Source organism: Protopterus annectens, chromosome 4.part0 (assembly GCF_019279795.1).
Source record: "Protopterus annectens isolate FY-2018-M chromosome 4.part0, PAN1.0, whole genome shotgun sequence".
NCBI lineage: Eukaryota > Metazoa > Chordata > Ceratodontiformes > Protopteridae > Protopterus > Protopterus annectens.
Genome location: NC_056733.1, coordinates 72868354 through 72884329, shown reverse-complemented (window position 1 = coordinate 72884329; position 15976 = coordinate 72868354). Strand labels below are relative to the sequence as shown.

The following is a 15976-nucleotide window of genomic DNA, read 5'->3' as shown; positions in this document are numbered from 1 at the left end:
ATATTCATTTTGTTGGAGTTTCTTACCAATTTTGGATACAATTTTGTGTATTTTAATAAAGCAGTGGAACATCCAGCAGAGTCTCACCTTTCTTTTATCATACAACTTGTATTAAGGGAAGAGCTTCTGAGTAGTCAGAAAGTTTAATGGCCCAACGTCCTTGCCCTGCTGGTCCTGACCTTAACTGCATAAGTTGGTCTACCTGTTGCAAAGCAACCTTGGGTACTATGGAATTTGCGGGTAAATTGGAGGGGGTCACAACATTTCCTTGAGCAGCCAATAACCCACCCTGCTGTACAGATCCCACATCTTCAGACTGATATTGAGGAGGTTCCCCTGGTATGGCAGCAGCAATTTCACCATACAGTGGGGCAGTTGCCTGCCTTTGTACCGCACAAACTGTATGCTCATCCTCCTTATCTAAAAATAAAGCTACTTTTCCACTTGGCACCAGTGATCCCTTTTGATTTATTTTTTTCTTTTTCCTGGCACTGTTTTTCTTTTATAGCTCATTTATTTGCTTCTTCTAACCATTTTTGTGCTTGGGGAAATCCCAATTGTCTTTGCTTTTTAGTTCTAGTTCCCGCATCTCTTTTCAAATCTCTAACCAATTTTGCACAGGCATTCTTATTCAGGGTACCATCAAAATCATATTTCAACTTCCACTTTTTCAAAAATTTAACATTATTTTTGTTTAAACCTTTCATATACTTAGCATCAACATTTAAACGGACATCACGCTCACACTTGCAGCAACTCGAACCCATGTTTCCCCTAGATTTCTTATTTTAGGACTGTATCAAAGTTATTTTACAGGGCTTATTATAAAATGGGGCTATCTTAACGGGTGAGCCTAAAAAAATAATCTTAACAAGTAATCCTACCCACCTTTAACTAAAAAAAAATAAAACCCTTGTCGACAAGATTAAATTAAATTAAAAGAAAATTTAGTTTTCATCCTACTTTAACCAGATGAGACTCCGTTTCCCCTTTTCATTCGGAAACCGTCCCTCAGATAGGGATCAGAGAGCGGCCGGCCTCCTTTCAACGACAAATCAGTCGGAGGGCTTTCAGTCGAGGGAATCTTAAGATGAGAAACCCTCACCTGCACAGGTTTTTCGGTCTCTCTGTCGGTCTGATCCGTATCTTCGTAGAGGTTTCCGGTCCGAAGGACCAAAATGTCAGAAGAAAAATTCAAACGAGTCACATCTGCCTCCGGTGATGAAAAACCTCTTTATTAGCAGCTAACCAGATTACACAACATGTTGGCCAAGATGATCTCCTCTGGTCAACTTGTTTACTGACATCAACTTTTATACTGCAAGCAAACAACTTTTTGTTACATTTCTGACCATTGACAGTTGGCTATGGAAAACACCTGTGATAAACATGTTTATCACAAATCACCTCAGACCAACAGTTAGTACAGAATGTTCAAGAAGTACAGAATGTTCAGTTCAACAATGGTAGCTCAAATTTTCCAGGACACACAGCCTGCTTCAATAAATTAACTCTTACTTGGCCGTGAGTCCTTATCCCAGGCTTCACTGAGTTATAACCAGATCTCTTTATTCTGAAAAGCAGAAAACAGTTATTATTCAGGTTCATAAGCAATGCTGCATTTTGTTCACAGATGAGGCCCATCTTTGATAGGCATATCCCAACAAATAGCATGTTCACTTTGCAAGCATAGGAAAAAGACAAATAACAGTATGTTTTTAAAACTTTTTCTCTTAACACCCCCTCTATGCCAAATGACAGGGCTTCAGGAAGGCTTAATGCTTTAGGGATCCAAGTGGCTAAGAAGTTTACCATGTTATTGCCTTCTAGTTGCTCAGGGACTCCATAAATCTGGATATTGTTCCTCCTTGCTCTATTCTGCAGGTCATCAATTTTTTGTGTCCCTCATGCACTGAATTTAACACCTGGGAATGTAGTTTTTCAGTAATTACAGCTCTGGTGCCACGTCATAAGATTCATCGCCTTATTAGTTAAAATTTGTTTATTCAAACTCTGTTTCTTAATCCGTGTTACAGTGAATTCACCATAGTTTGATTATAGTAGAGTTGGACCATTAATACATTTGTTTTTGATATGCGAATACTGTTTACATATACTTTCACTGTATGTTGCTCACAATAATGTATATAGTATCCCCCTGATTGCTGATATGCAGAAATTCACTATACATTAACTACTGTAATGCTTTAACTGTTAATATGCTCCTCCAGTAAGTATGCACTGTTTTCTGATATATATAGATTTACTGTACATAGATTGTTGTGATATCTGCCCATTAATGAGTTCCTTCAGTAAATGCACACCATTATAAATTCACTTTTTAGAACTTTGCAATGACCATTAATGAGCTCTCTTGGTAATTAAGCTTTGCAATTATTGCTCTGGAAAGTTCACATACACTATCATGTGAAAGTGTACTATATGCCCTCTTAAGTCAATATTCCTGCCTAAGCTTTACACTATCTTGACTAGTTCTCAAAATAAACAGTTCTATAATCACTTTTAATTCCATTTTGGTCAATATTTTATAGAACCACCTAGTTTGCCATCACGGGATTTCTTATTACATTTTGCAACAGAATGTATGTTTAATTTTTTCACTTAATTCTCTCGGTTTCAAGAATAGAGATGTTTCATGCACATGTCAGTTAACCACATTGCCATTTGTTATTCTGTGTTTTCCCAGGTCCATACAGCTGTATAACTGTAGTAAATACACAATGTCCAAGGTGGAACTGAGTGTACATGCATGATGCCTTAACATAAGTAACTGATGTGAATGTACATATATCAGCCCTGCATGTGTCGATATCCATAGATAACATATGCAAGTTCTTTATTACTGGTATGTGATACCAGTTAGCAGCAACTAAGTAACCCCTTTTCTGAGTACCATTATGTGGCATCAGAACTACCATGGATATACCTTTCTGAAACAACTGCCACTAAGAGACAATGAATCAATGCAGATCACACAGCTCCAGGGTGGTAGTACTGGAGAAAATCCCAATAGCTAGGCAGACAGGCTCTTTGACTTGGATCTGATACTCATGCAGGATAGTCATTGTATCAGTGACAGAATAAAAAGACACAAAGCCCTCATCACAGTTCAGGAATATTCCTACTACAGAACCAAGTCCATCTGGGTTAGGCAAACAGATCTCATTGTCAGCATGCCATGTATAAAGCTTTAAATTAAACTTTTCTATACACCATGAGCTTGTATTTCTTCCAAAAAGGCTCTCCAGACCCATTCTTTTAATGCTCCTATATGCAATTCCTATGCTACAGAAACTCTTTTCACTCATATTCACTTCCCAGTAATGGCAGCCAGTAGAGAATTCTTCTGTAGATAACACTTGAAAGCAATCCAAAAATCTTTGTGGACTGTCAGGATAATCCTGAGGAGTATCAGTAAGTGAAACTCTGCAGAATTCCTTTGATAGACTAATCCTCCTGTGGGCTGTGCAAATATCCAGTGTGGGTTTTGAAGCATCTAAAAAAAAAGCACAGCATTACAGTTGATTACAGATTTGATAACGTTAAATAACTAAACACAACAATTAATCTCATGCTGTACACTACAGTGATTTCAGTCTTCTGTGTTATCAGAAAACTTAAAATGTGAAGTTGGAGAAATTGAATGACATGTAAGAGTAACAGGCATGCATGTAATATGACATGAAAATGAGCAGAAATAACTATTATCTCTGGTGCATCTAAAAATACCTACATTATTGAGGCTATGGGCTTAAATATATAACACTATGCATGCGATGTAAACTAAATTCAGAGAATCACCCTGAATACTATATCCATAAATCTTCAGGTTCTCCTATAGAAGTCTCCCTCCAACACTTGAGTACTAAAACCAGCCGCAGTCCCCCCACCACTTTGGCAACATGGCTCACCAGTTTGCTCTCATCCCATCTGTGGCCAGTCTGAATGCATTGGGTACTATAAGACAATATAACAGCTGCCTTATGCTTACCAACTGTTCATTGCTTCTGTTAATTGACAGTACAACCTGCAAGAGATGTTAATATTTAAGAAAAATTGAGGCAAACCTCTGGGATTAGCCTACTGCCAATGAGCATCATGCATCCACAATACATCAAATGCAACTCACCACTAGGTCAATAACTTACGCTGGATCTATAAATGAAAGTTTGTCAAAGTCTCCTACAACACATGTGAAAAGAACCCAGCTTCCAGAACACAAGTCTACACCATCTCCCTCTACTCACATGTACTGAAACCCACATAGCTCCCCCAAGAGTCATTAGAAAAACAGACCACCAAGTCTGCAGCCACAAAGAGAAATGTTGTAGTTATAGGTGTCTCACTACACCTTTCTAAACATACTGGAAAATATTAAGATAGAACCAAACACCCTAATACTGGGTGATTTTAACTACCCTGCCATTAACTGGGAAAACTACTCATGTCCCAACACCTTTGCGCAACGGTTCTTGGAATTCATAAATTCCAACGCCCTGGATCAGCTAATCCATAGTCCCACCAGGGGCTCCAATATCCTAGACCTGGTTATTACCAACATGGGAAATCAATGCTCCATACCTATGGTCACCCCCTCGTTAGTCAGGTCTGACCATAAGCTAATCACCCTTAACATCCACATCCCACCCCCAACCCCCAGTAAAGAAACCACCATAAAAAACTTCTCCAAAGCCAACTTCATGCTACTCAAGTCAGAAGTGACAAACTTCATGACACCCATGCAGACGGGAACTGAAAGTTCAACTGCTGAATCCTACACTAAGGCACTGTATGAGCACATCCACTCATGCATGAATCGTGCCATCCCAAATAGAACCAAAATGCTCTCATCCAAAAAAAAGGAAGCCAATCTGGTGGTCCCCTGCCATAAACAAACTTTACAACAAAAGGAAGAAACTTTTGCAGAAAAGAGGAAAATCCCAGGATGCAAAAACTCCTTACTAGCCTCAGTAAGAAACTGAGATGCCTTATAAAATCCTCCAAAGCTAGTTACGAAAATAAAATTGCCAAAGATTCCAAAGACAACCACAAAGCATTCTATAACTATGTCAAGAATCTAAATGGCAATGCTCAGATCTGCTCTGAGCTAAAACAGAATGGCATTAAATATACTGATCCAAAGGATATTGCCAATATCCTGGCAGATTGATTCAGTGCCAACTTCACCCCCCACTCACCCCCTAAATGGCCCATCTCAATACCGGAAGATTGCCAAATTCCAGTAATAACGGCCACACAGGTACAAAACGCACTCTCTAAAGCCAAAAATACAGCATCCATGGGACCAGATGACATCTCGGGCTGTGTACTACATGAACTACAATATGAAATGGCACCTCACCTAAGTGTCATGTTTAATCATAGCCTCACCTCAGGTTTCATGCCCACTGAGTGGCGCAGAGCTACAGTGATCCCAATCCACAAGGGGGGATCCACCTTGGATCCCGGAAACTACCGTCCCATCAGTCTGACAAACCTTATCTGCAAGGCCATGGAGCGTATTATCATGGAACTTATAAACAAAGACATTGGCAACCTTCAAACACTGGACCCCACCCAGTTTGGGTTTGTGAAGGGCCGATCTTGTCTCCTGAACCTGATTGACTTCTTTGAATCAGTCTCCAGAGCCATGGACAAGGGTAAGGTGGTCCACACAGCCTATCTAGACCTTGCCAAGGCCTTTGACACCATCCCCCACTCTGGAATCATAGATAAACTTACTAAGTTGGGCATTAATCCCTATGTCACCCAATGGTTGCTAAATGGTTTACTGATAGAACCCACACTGTAAAAGTAGCTGACTCCAAATCCAGCTCCAGACAAGTGACAAGTGGAGTACCTCAGAGTTCATTCCTGGGGCCACTCGTGTTTGGCATCTACTTCTCTGAAGTACAGGTCAACACTAAGGGACTCTGGCTAACAAAGTTTGCAGATGACTGCAAACTGGGAGCCATTATTGAATCCCCAAATTATGTGGATACTCTACAAAAGGGCCTTACAGAAACAGATGCTTGGTGCCAGAGCCATGAGCTCAAGCTCAATGCCAAGAAATCTATAGTTATCCCCTTTGGGAAAAAACATGTACCCATGAATTATCACATAGGTGGCAGTACACTAAACACCGAAAGTGTGATAAGAGACTTAGGGACACAGGTGGACAGTGGTCTCACATTCGATAACCACATCGCCACAACAGTCAGGAAATCCTTCTATGTGGCACACCTCATCACGAAGGGCTTTTCATCCAGAAAAAAGGAGGTCATTGTCCTACTGTACTCATCGCTCATTAGACCCATTATAGAATACAACGCCCCATTTGGTATGTACCTCTCAAGACATCTGCAACAACTGGAAAGGCCTCAGAAATACCTCACTAAAAGAATCACAGGCCTAAAGCAGATGCCCTATGCTGACCGCCTTAAAAAACTCCAGCTATACTCTGTCGCATATCATCTACTCAGAGGCAATCTCTGCTTAACATACAAGGCCATGTCAAACCCAGAGCTGTTGGACATACTACACTTAAAGAAATCCCAATCCCTCAGATACGCTCCAGGGATCTAAACCTTGTCATCACAATAAACAAAGCATGCTGGAGGGATAGGTTCCTGACCGACAGACTCCCCAGACTCTGGAATAGATTGCCCATACATGTCAAGCAGAGTGCCTCTTTGGACCTCTTCAAGAGGAACCTTGACGACTGGATGGGAGAAAGGAAATTCACCCCAGGTATCATGTCAGTCGCCCTGCTAGACAGGGGTCCAGGAAAGTAAATAATGTGGGAAGAAATAGCCAAGGAATTGTTATGGCTAGGCTTGTATAGGCCCTAGGGCTGATAGCCTAGTACCAACCTATGAACCTATGAACCTATGACTTCATAATAAGGCATACAAACTCCACAATTGCTAGACTAGCCAAGAACAGGGCGACTGCAAGTTGCTTGTCCAATGCCCGGATCTGTGATGTCACAAGGGCTCAAAAGTCCCTTAAATTAGACAAATATAACCACAACATAGTGCTGGTCTGTGTGGGAGTGAATGACCTTGGTGCTTCATTCACATGGACACTCAGAGAGACATGATGCATATGTCAGTGGCAGGAGAGACATTTGTTTTGAGTAGTATCTTGCCTTCACCAAAAATGATGCCTAGATACCAAGAGAAGATAATTGGCTGAGTAGCTGGTGTTGAAAGGGATCCAGTATGTGTCATCCTATGATGATATAGTAGATAAGGCTTCCTGTTTCACCAGGGATGGTTTACAACTCTCATACCAGGGCTTCCACATACTGGCTAAAACCATTTCTTATGCACAATCTCCCTACTGGACATTCCAACACAGAAAATTCAAACTCAAATTCTGATATTCAGATACCATCACAGTGGTACTCCTGAGTGCTAGGAGTCTAAAGAGAAAGATGCTAGAACTTGAGGCTCTCCTGCAACCCAAAGACAATAATATTTGTGTAGCTACTGAGCCATGGATTATGTGTAATAACAGCACTCCTTGTATGCCTACCACACCTTCAGGCCATTAGGTAACTGCAGGAGGATTATCCGCATTTGTTAGAAACCCCATCACCTCATGTCAGATTACAAACCTAACTTGTAGCTCCTGGAGATCCAAATGACACTTAACAAATGACATTATTGATTCATTGTTAGCTGTACATTCTCATCAATGTCCCCCAAAATAATACTCTTTATTTTAACACCAATGAGAAGTTAAAGATCAGACAAAATACCTTCTTGCTTAGGGATTTCAATTACCCAAGCACTGAATGGCATACTTACACCTCTAAACAAGTATATACTCAGCATTTCCTAGACTTTGTTAATACTAATGTGCTGCCGCAAACTGTAGAACTACCCAGTAGATGGTCTAATATCCTTGACTTGGCCCTTAACAACACAGATCTCTACTGTATCCTACCCCACATCTCCTCATCCCCAGTTAAATGTGACCTCATATCAGTCATCTTTTCTGTAAGACCTAGAGTACCACCACACCATCAAATGAGACTATCTTTAGGGACTACTCCAGGGGAAAAGGGCAAATCTATTTTATCTTTTAGAAGACCAAGGCAAAACTCCCAACAACCCCCCTGCAAATGGACCCAATTATGAGAGCTGCCATGTGCACCTCTGATTTTTTCCAACACCTAAACAGTTGCATAGAAACATCAGTACCTGTCTGCCTAAATATAATTGCAAAGTTAGGAATAAATCTCTTTGATGGAACTCCCATATTAATCAACTGCACAACAAAAGAAGGGAAAAAATGAAAAGTTATATAAGAAACCCCACCTCCTAACTCAAGACTGTAATGGAATATGCCAGCAAGGAACTTCAATGTAATATTAGCAAACATAATATGGAGCACAAAGGTAATATTAGCAAACATAATGTGGAGCCCAAACTTAAAGCCACTACTAGCAGCAAAGAAACCAGAAATAGTTCTTTGGTTATGTCAGGAAATTAAGGAGTAATGTCCAGCAATGCACTGAGATAATTCATGTTAATATCACACATTCTAACCCCAGCAATATAGACAACAGATTAAAAAATGTAGTCCTAACTTTACCCCACTTTCTCACATTGCTGCTGACTGTTCCTGTTTTTCTTTCACCGTAAGTCACTTTGGAACAATTCTTATTCTTAGAGTCCCTATCAAAGGCTATAGACAATGCTTCCATGAAATAAGACAACATAGGTTGTATGCTCATCAGTGCAAAGGATGCACTACCTGAGCCCATACTTAAAATGTTTAACCTCTGCCTGTCAACATGTTTTGTTGCTGGAGAACAGCCACTGTGACTTCCCTACAAAAGAGTGGCCCTCCTATGGGCCCAGGTAATTATATGCTCATCAACCTCACCAGTCTTAAATACAAAGCCAATGAAATTATCATAGCAGAACTCTCATCTCTGCAGACATAGGCACCCTAGTGGAACTGGGCCCTGATAAGTTTTTTTGTAAAACATAGGTCCAATCTCCTGAGTGTAATAAGTTTCTTTGAAAAGGTTACAGAGAATATGGACAGTGGTCAGTCAGTGCATGCCACTTATCTTGACCTGGCCAAGGCTTTTGACATTATCCCCATGGTAATAATAATGAAAAACTGGACAACCGGCACATAAACTCCAATGTTGTCCATTGGATTGCAAATTGGCTGTTCAACTGATTCCAGGTTGTGAAAGTTGATGCTCGAATGTAACATTATAACTAGCTGGATACCACAAGGATAAGTGCTAGGACCACTACTGTTTGGCTTTTTTTTTTTGCAGACTTCCAAGCCCATATTCCAGGTTGACCAGATTTGCTGATGACTGCAGACTGGGCATCATTATTCACTTGCTAGCTTATACTAAACAGCAAAAGTAAGGGCTGGAATATACACATACCTGATGTACTGAAAACAGTCTGAATCTCAAAGCAAAAAAGTGCAGAGTAGTTCTGCCAAAAACCTGCTCCTACCTCATACATTATAAATGGTACTTCTCCTCAGATAGACATGGTCATAAGAAACCTGGGCATGCATGTGGATACCCCCCCCCCCCATTAAATCATTATGTTTCAACCATAATAAGGAAATTTTTCTGTCTGGCCCAGTTAATTTTCAAGGGAATATCCCCAAGATCCATGGAAGTTATCCTATCAACGAACTCCTCCCCTATCAGACCTATCACTGAATACAATAAACATTGTGATATTTACAAATTCAAGCATATCATTCTACTAGAAAAGCCCCAAAGATTTGTAAACAAAAAAAGCTAAATGCCTTAAAATCTTCCACTAGATCATCACACTTCTCTTAATGACTGGTAGCATACAAGCTACTGTGAGGTTACCCATGTCTCACTTTCTGAGCCATGAAAAAAGCAGTCCTGTTTGACATTCTGTTTCTTCAGCAAACCAGTGGCTGTGTAAACATCTGCACTACGGACCTAAATCTACACCAACAAATAAACAAGACTGACTGGAGGAATGGGTTCCTAACTCAAAGAATTCCCCATGGGCCTAGTAATCTCTTCTACCCTGAGCCCCACCTAGCTTAAAACCTGCCCTTGTCATGTCTGTACACAGAAGGTCACTGTACTTTGTGTGTGTGTGTGTGTGTGTGTGTGTGTGTGTGTGTGTGTGTGTGTGTGTGTGTGTGTGTGTGTGTGTGTGGGGGGGGGTGCTGGCAATGTCAATATTTCTTTAACATATGTCTCTGAGGTCATTATATGTTGTGTTCTGCTAGGGATACCATTTCTTTAACTTTCCTCAGACTTCAGAGGGGTGTAAGGAGGGTCACCATAGCTTGTATAGGAGCACTTTACTACCTCTAGAAATAATAAGTCAGAACCATTATCATAATCATTTTTTTTTTAATTTTCCTCACAATCAAACATCTGATGCATTTACAGGTGGCTAACTTTTGGTGAGAGTAAATGAATAAGCATGATGTTTATATATGTCTAACAGCAAATATATTACAGCCTATATTTTTCAGCTTTGTCCTAGACTGACATCAGAAGGGTACACAGAAAGTGGCTTTCTTTTGGGAGGAGGAGGTGAGGAGGCATCTTTATATAGATAAGACAGCAGCAGCAGCAGCTTGAAATATGACTGTGGGCATGTGTGCCTTAATTTTAACCCCAATTTAACACCACAGGGGTGTACACAGAAAGTCAGTACCAGTTTTGAGGTGAGGGCAGGTGGGGCAGGTACTATACCTAGATATGATGTATGTGTCCTCACAAGCATTTGTCTTCTCCATTTATTGTAAACTGGTGTTTGGTCAGCTTTGAGCATTGAAACTTGGATACAACTTATTTTTCCATATAATAAGAAAAGTAAGATTGAATTTTTTTCTGTATGCATAATTTTTGCTCAGGTCATCACTGGATGAAACGGTTGGAAGCAGTCTCCAAAATGTACCTCAGAACATCTATAACCCCATGGATTCTGGCTGCCTAGCAGCCTCCAGACCCAATCTCAATGTAGTTATTATAGGATAGTTTGGGTTAGTTAGTGTGTTGAAAGATGCAGGAAAAAGTAAAGCTGAAGAGTAAAACTAAATTTCTTTCATAAATCATAGTTTTCGTTCAATCCCTTGTTAGATGAAAAGATTAAAAAAAAACCCTCTAAAATGCATCTCAGAGCATCTAGAAACTCCATGGCTCAATACAATTATTTCCACTGGAGTTATTAGTGTACTCTTCGTCAGTTAGGATAACCTATGACAAAAAAAAGTTGACGAGTAAGACCACATTTTTTTCTTTGATCATGTTTTTTGTTCAGGCAATCACTGGATAAAAAGGAAGATAAAAAAGTGAAAAGTAATCTGGATAGTGTGAGTAGGCCTGGATGGGATGGGCAATCAGGATGAGGGGTGCTATGTAGCCTTTTTGCCAAGGCCACCAGTTTACCTAAGTCAGCTGTGCCAGCAAGAGTGGAGATTTTCGTATGTTCCTAAAATTCCCCCACCATTGGCTAGAAAATGTTAATGCACACAACAATGAATACAGCTGGAGTATTCACTTTTGTATACCAGCAATTCCATCTAGTGTACAAGTCCACTCCTTGTCACTTTTTTTCTCTTCAGAATCCCTAATACCAGTGTTGCAATCAAGGGTGTTCCTCCAGATGGAGCTGTTGTAGTTAGGCTTTGCCAATATCCACTTCCTGGGATGGTTTAGCCAGCAACATCTGTTCAGCCCCATCCCTCCTAAGCCAGCTCCTCCAATATCGAGGCCTCTGGCCAAACCACCTGAGTCACCTGGAGCGTAGTCACTGCTAAAATCTCTATACTGAGAAGCATGCTTCGTAATGCCATACCTGTGGCAAGACATATGGTAAGAAAATGAAACCTATTGTCATGAGAGACTCTGAGTCTGAGTGAACCACAGGAAGTTGCAGTAACTGATATATGGGACTGATTACCTGATTGATTTATGACTAGTAACTTTTAGGTACTGGAGAAATAAGCATTTATACAAACATACTGACATTAAGTGTGCAAAAAAAAAAAAAGGGACAAAGCATTGCATGCAAATTTTAAAAAATGATACATGCTATAGACTTACACTCTAGAAATTCATTACGTGATTTAAAAAGAGACTGCCTTCTTTTCTCTGTTTTGGGTCTTGATTTGGTTGGTGATTCTTTTTCATTTGTTTCTGTGAATAAAAAAGTCACTTGGTGATACATATTTGTTAAGTAGGTAGCTTCATCAAATACACTCATTCCAATGAAATGGCAGAACAGCATGGATTCCTTGGCTAAGTAACCTTTGTAGATACTGTAAATGAACTTAGTCAATTTAAAACTCAATAATTTTTATGAATAGCATTACATGTACAATGTATTTTAATAATATGTTTATGTATAGTATTAAGCGCACAATGTTAAGTAATGCAATTATAAAATTACATAACATAAATAATATAGTAAATGAACACAGTACTGGATAGATGTGATGCCATATTATTCATTCTTTTACTGTGGTGATAAATGACCAGTTTGTGTCTGTCTACATATATCAGCCATGCTGAGATATTTTCAATACATTTCTGAACCAGTTATTCAATGCTATCTTGTTGTTAAATAGATATGACCTAATCTAGAGTCTGCTTAGGTAATGGTTTGCACATAAGTCAGGTCTATTAAAACAGAACTCTGATAATAGTGACTATCATAGACATAAAAGTTAACGTTTATGTAGTAAACAAGCATTGAAAAGGAGTTAAAAGCTAAAATATTCATGAATTTAAAAAGGGTCCAAGGGGTTATGGACCAACAGCTGACAGAGAGTGCCATTCCCTGATCTCCAAAATCCTTTATCCAATTTATCCTCCCCTGATCTAGATAATTTGCCTCCCACCACTTTGACTGGAACACTCAGGTTAAAAGCTCATTTAGGGCAATATGGAGAGGAGACTAGGGCTTGCTAATTGTAGTACCACATAGACTACCATAGGATTCGTCTTTAAGCCCTACCTTTCCTAAGACATGTTGACCCATGTAATCAGGCAGGAATACCCTACCTACATACTGACATGCTTCTCCTGGGTGTATATCATAACTGCGAAAACAAAAAATTTCGAACGACATTATATCGAACACAAAACCGTGAATGCTGATAATATCAAAGCCGTGGAACATCGAATTTTTACCCAGGGCAAGAATTCGGTGGGCCATTCAGCGGCTTCGCTATTTCCTCCCCTGTGGTGCGATCTCAGAGTTGGTATATTTAAGTAGGGGTGTGTGGGGGACACAGCCCCCCATGTTGGGGGGTGTGGGGGCAAAGCCCCTCACATTAGACATAGGTTTTTGGTGTGCTTGTGTTGTGTGTGTGTTTCTTGGAACAGCACATTTTTTCCCTGGGAAGAAATTCGCTGTTCTGAGCTTTCGATGATATCACATTTCGAACTTCCAAGTTCGAGCTTATGGTGTTCGATATTTTGGAAGTTTGATAATGTGATATAGACTGCTTCTCCTGGGTCTTTCCTCTCATTTTGTGGCATCCACATCTTACTATGATGCCCTGTCCAGAATTTCACAGAATGACTAGATTTTTGCCTCATATATTTGGTCTATTCTTCATAAAATCAAAACAAGTTTTGTTTGGCTGTTCATGCTTTTGTTACTGCTGGAGGGATAGGTTCCTGACCTAGAGACTCCCCATACTCTGGAACAGCCTGCCCATACATGTCAAGCAGAGCGCCTCCTTGGCCCTCTTCAAAAGGAACCTTGACAATTGGATGGGAGATAGGAAATTCACCCCGGGGATCACTTCAGTCACCCTGCTAGGCAAGGGTTCAGGGAAGTAAATATTGTGGGAAGAAATATCCAGGGAATTGTTATGGCTAGGCTTGTATAGGCCCTTGGGCCGATAGCCTAGTACCAACCTATGAAACTATGAACCCTTTCGGATTAGTAAAATACAAAAGTTGTGACTGGTGATCCACATTTTCAAAAGGCATGTTTAAGATCAAAACAATGGTACCTGTGAGTAATTTGCTTTACATATTGCTATAGATTTGGTTAGTTAATGTGTGTAGTGCTGTTTCTGTACTGTAGTTGAGACTGAATTTATGCTGTTTGTTAGTGAGTATGCCATACATTTGATATATTTTCATGTTTGTATGTGGATTAGCTTTTCCAGAACTTTGGCTATATGACAAGAGTTGATAGTGACTGTGGTGTGAGTAGATACTTGAGGAAGGGCAATATTAATGTGCGTTTAAAACTGAGTGAGATGAATTCGGTAGTGAAGGCGACACTGAATATATGCTTTAATTGACTACTTATAATGGAACTACTTATTCTTAGAAACTTGGGGTTTAATACATGAAAATATGGTGGCATGTGATGGTAGCTTATTTTAACTATTGTAATCTCAGAATCTGCCCACACGGGGTCAGGCATCTTGATTTTTAGTCTACCTCTAGGTATCACACAGTGCTGTGTTTGGCTTTTGAATATTACATCATAGCCCCTAAGCTCCTGCCAGTGCATTGACTTTACATATGTTTTCACATATGCCCTGCTTTCTTTTAGTCAGTCAGGTTTAATTACCATTTCTTGCTTTTCAATGACTACTTATAACACAAACAGGGATAATCACACAGAACAGTATTCCAAGCGCCTGTTACTTTTTCTTTCTAAGGTGACCAATTCTCATTCTTTTGTTATGCCTGAGTTGTAGTCCTAAAACTCATCTCCCCTCCCCTGAAACACCTCCCCTTCATATCTATAAAAGTGGCAAATTTGAGCTGTTTGCTGATGTGACTGATAGCTCACAGCAGGAGACAAAGTTCATGCGCTGAGAATATTGTTTCATGTGATCATCCTGGTTTGTCTTTTAAGTAGTCATTTCAAAGCAAGAAATATTAATTAAATCCGGGACTAAAAGAAAGCAGTGCATACATGAAAACACATGTAAAGTCAATTTCGTTTAGAGGAGCTTAGGGACCATGATACAATATTTTAAAGCCAAACACTGCATTTTGGGATACCTGGAGGTAGACTAAAACAATCAAGATGCCAGACAGACTCTGGAATTATATTTAAAAATATAAAAAAATTTATATAGAGTTCTAGTGTTAAAATGTAGAAAACATCAAGACTTGATGAAATAAACATGTTTTTTTCTGTCTGTTGGCACAGTTCCCCTTTAAGAAGTCTGTGCACAACAGTTAAGTTTTGAAAATATGTTATTGATAATTATGTTCCTAATGCGATGCCAGACCGTTTTTGGTAACCTGAGTAAATTAATTTGAGGTAGCATTGGAAGGCCACTTTAGCTTTACTTGTGTTTATTGTAGGGCATTTTTGTACCGTTGGAAATGTTCTCTTTTACTTTGGTTATTAATGCCCCTTTCCCTAACAAGCTACTCTTTGTCTCTGTTTTTATTTTTTGTTTTTAGATAGACTTTTGCTGTTTTTTTATTTAAGACTCACTATTTTTATAGAGGAAACATATATCCTGCATCATCATCATCATTAACCCCCCTTTCCCCATTTTTAAATATGGTCAAGGTGGCATGTCAACCTTTGACACCTGTCTCCATTCACAGTCACACTCCTATCTTCGTTGATCGTCATGCCCATTTGTCTCAGGTGTTTCCTTGCATAATACATCCATCTATTGGCTGGATTCCCTCATTTTTTCTTGCCTTTTCCCACCTCTCCCAAATCTGCCCTACTGAATTGTCTTCTTTTCTGCACATTTCCAACCCACCATAATCTGTTCTCCTTGACCCCCTCTATTAATTGGAGCTACTTTGGCTTCTGCTCTGATGCCCCACAGTATGCATCCTATCACCCTTCTCAGACACTTCATTTCTATCACCTCAAGCCTGTACCTTTCCTTCATTGCCCACGTTTTTGTGCTATACATATGCACAGGTTGCATCTTTGTTTAGTTTATTTTTCCACTTTTT

At 39.7% G+C, this 15976-nt stretch overlaps 1 protein-coding gene across 1 annotated transcript in view; it reads right to left on the bottom strand.

Annotated features, from left to right (window-relative positions):
* Nucleotides 1-1987: 1987 nt before the first annotated feature.
* The window catches only part of LOC122799194 (E3 ubiquitin/ISG15 ligase TRIM25-like), a 200017-nt gene continuing 186028 nt past the window's right edge, over nt 1988-15976 (bottom strand). The window contains exons 5-6 of the mRNA XM_044068097.1: nt 12116-12208; nt 1988-3517 (exon numbers count right to left, since the gene is read on the bottom strand). Of these exons, the coding sequence (XP_043924032.1) occupies nt 2982-3517; nt 12116-12208 (629 nt within the window). The 3' untranslated portion in view covers nt 1988-2981. The remainder of the gene's footprint in view (nt 3518-12115; nt 12209-15976) is intronic.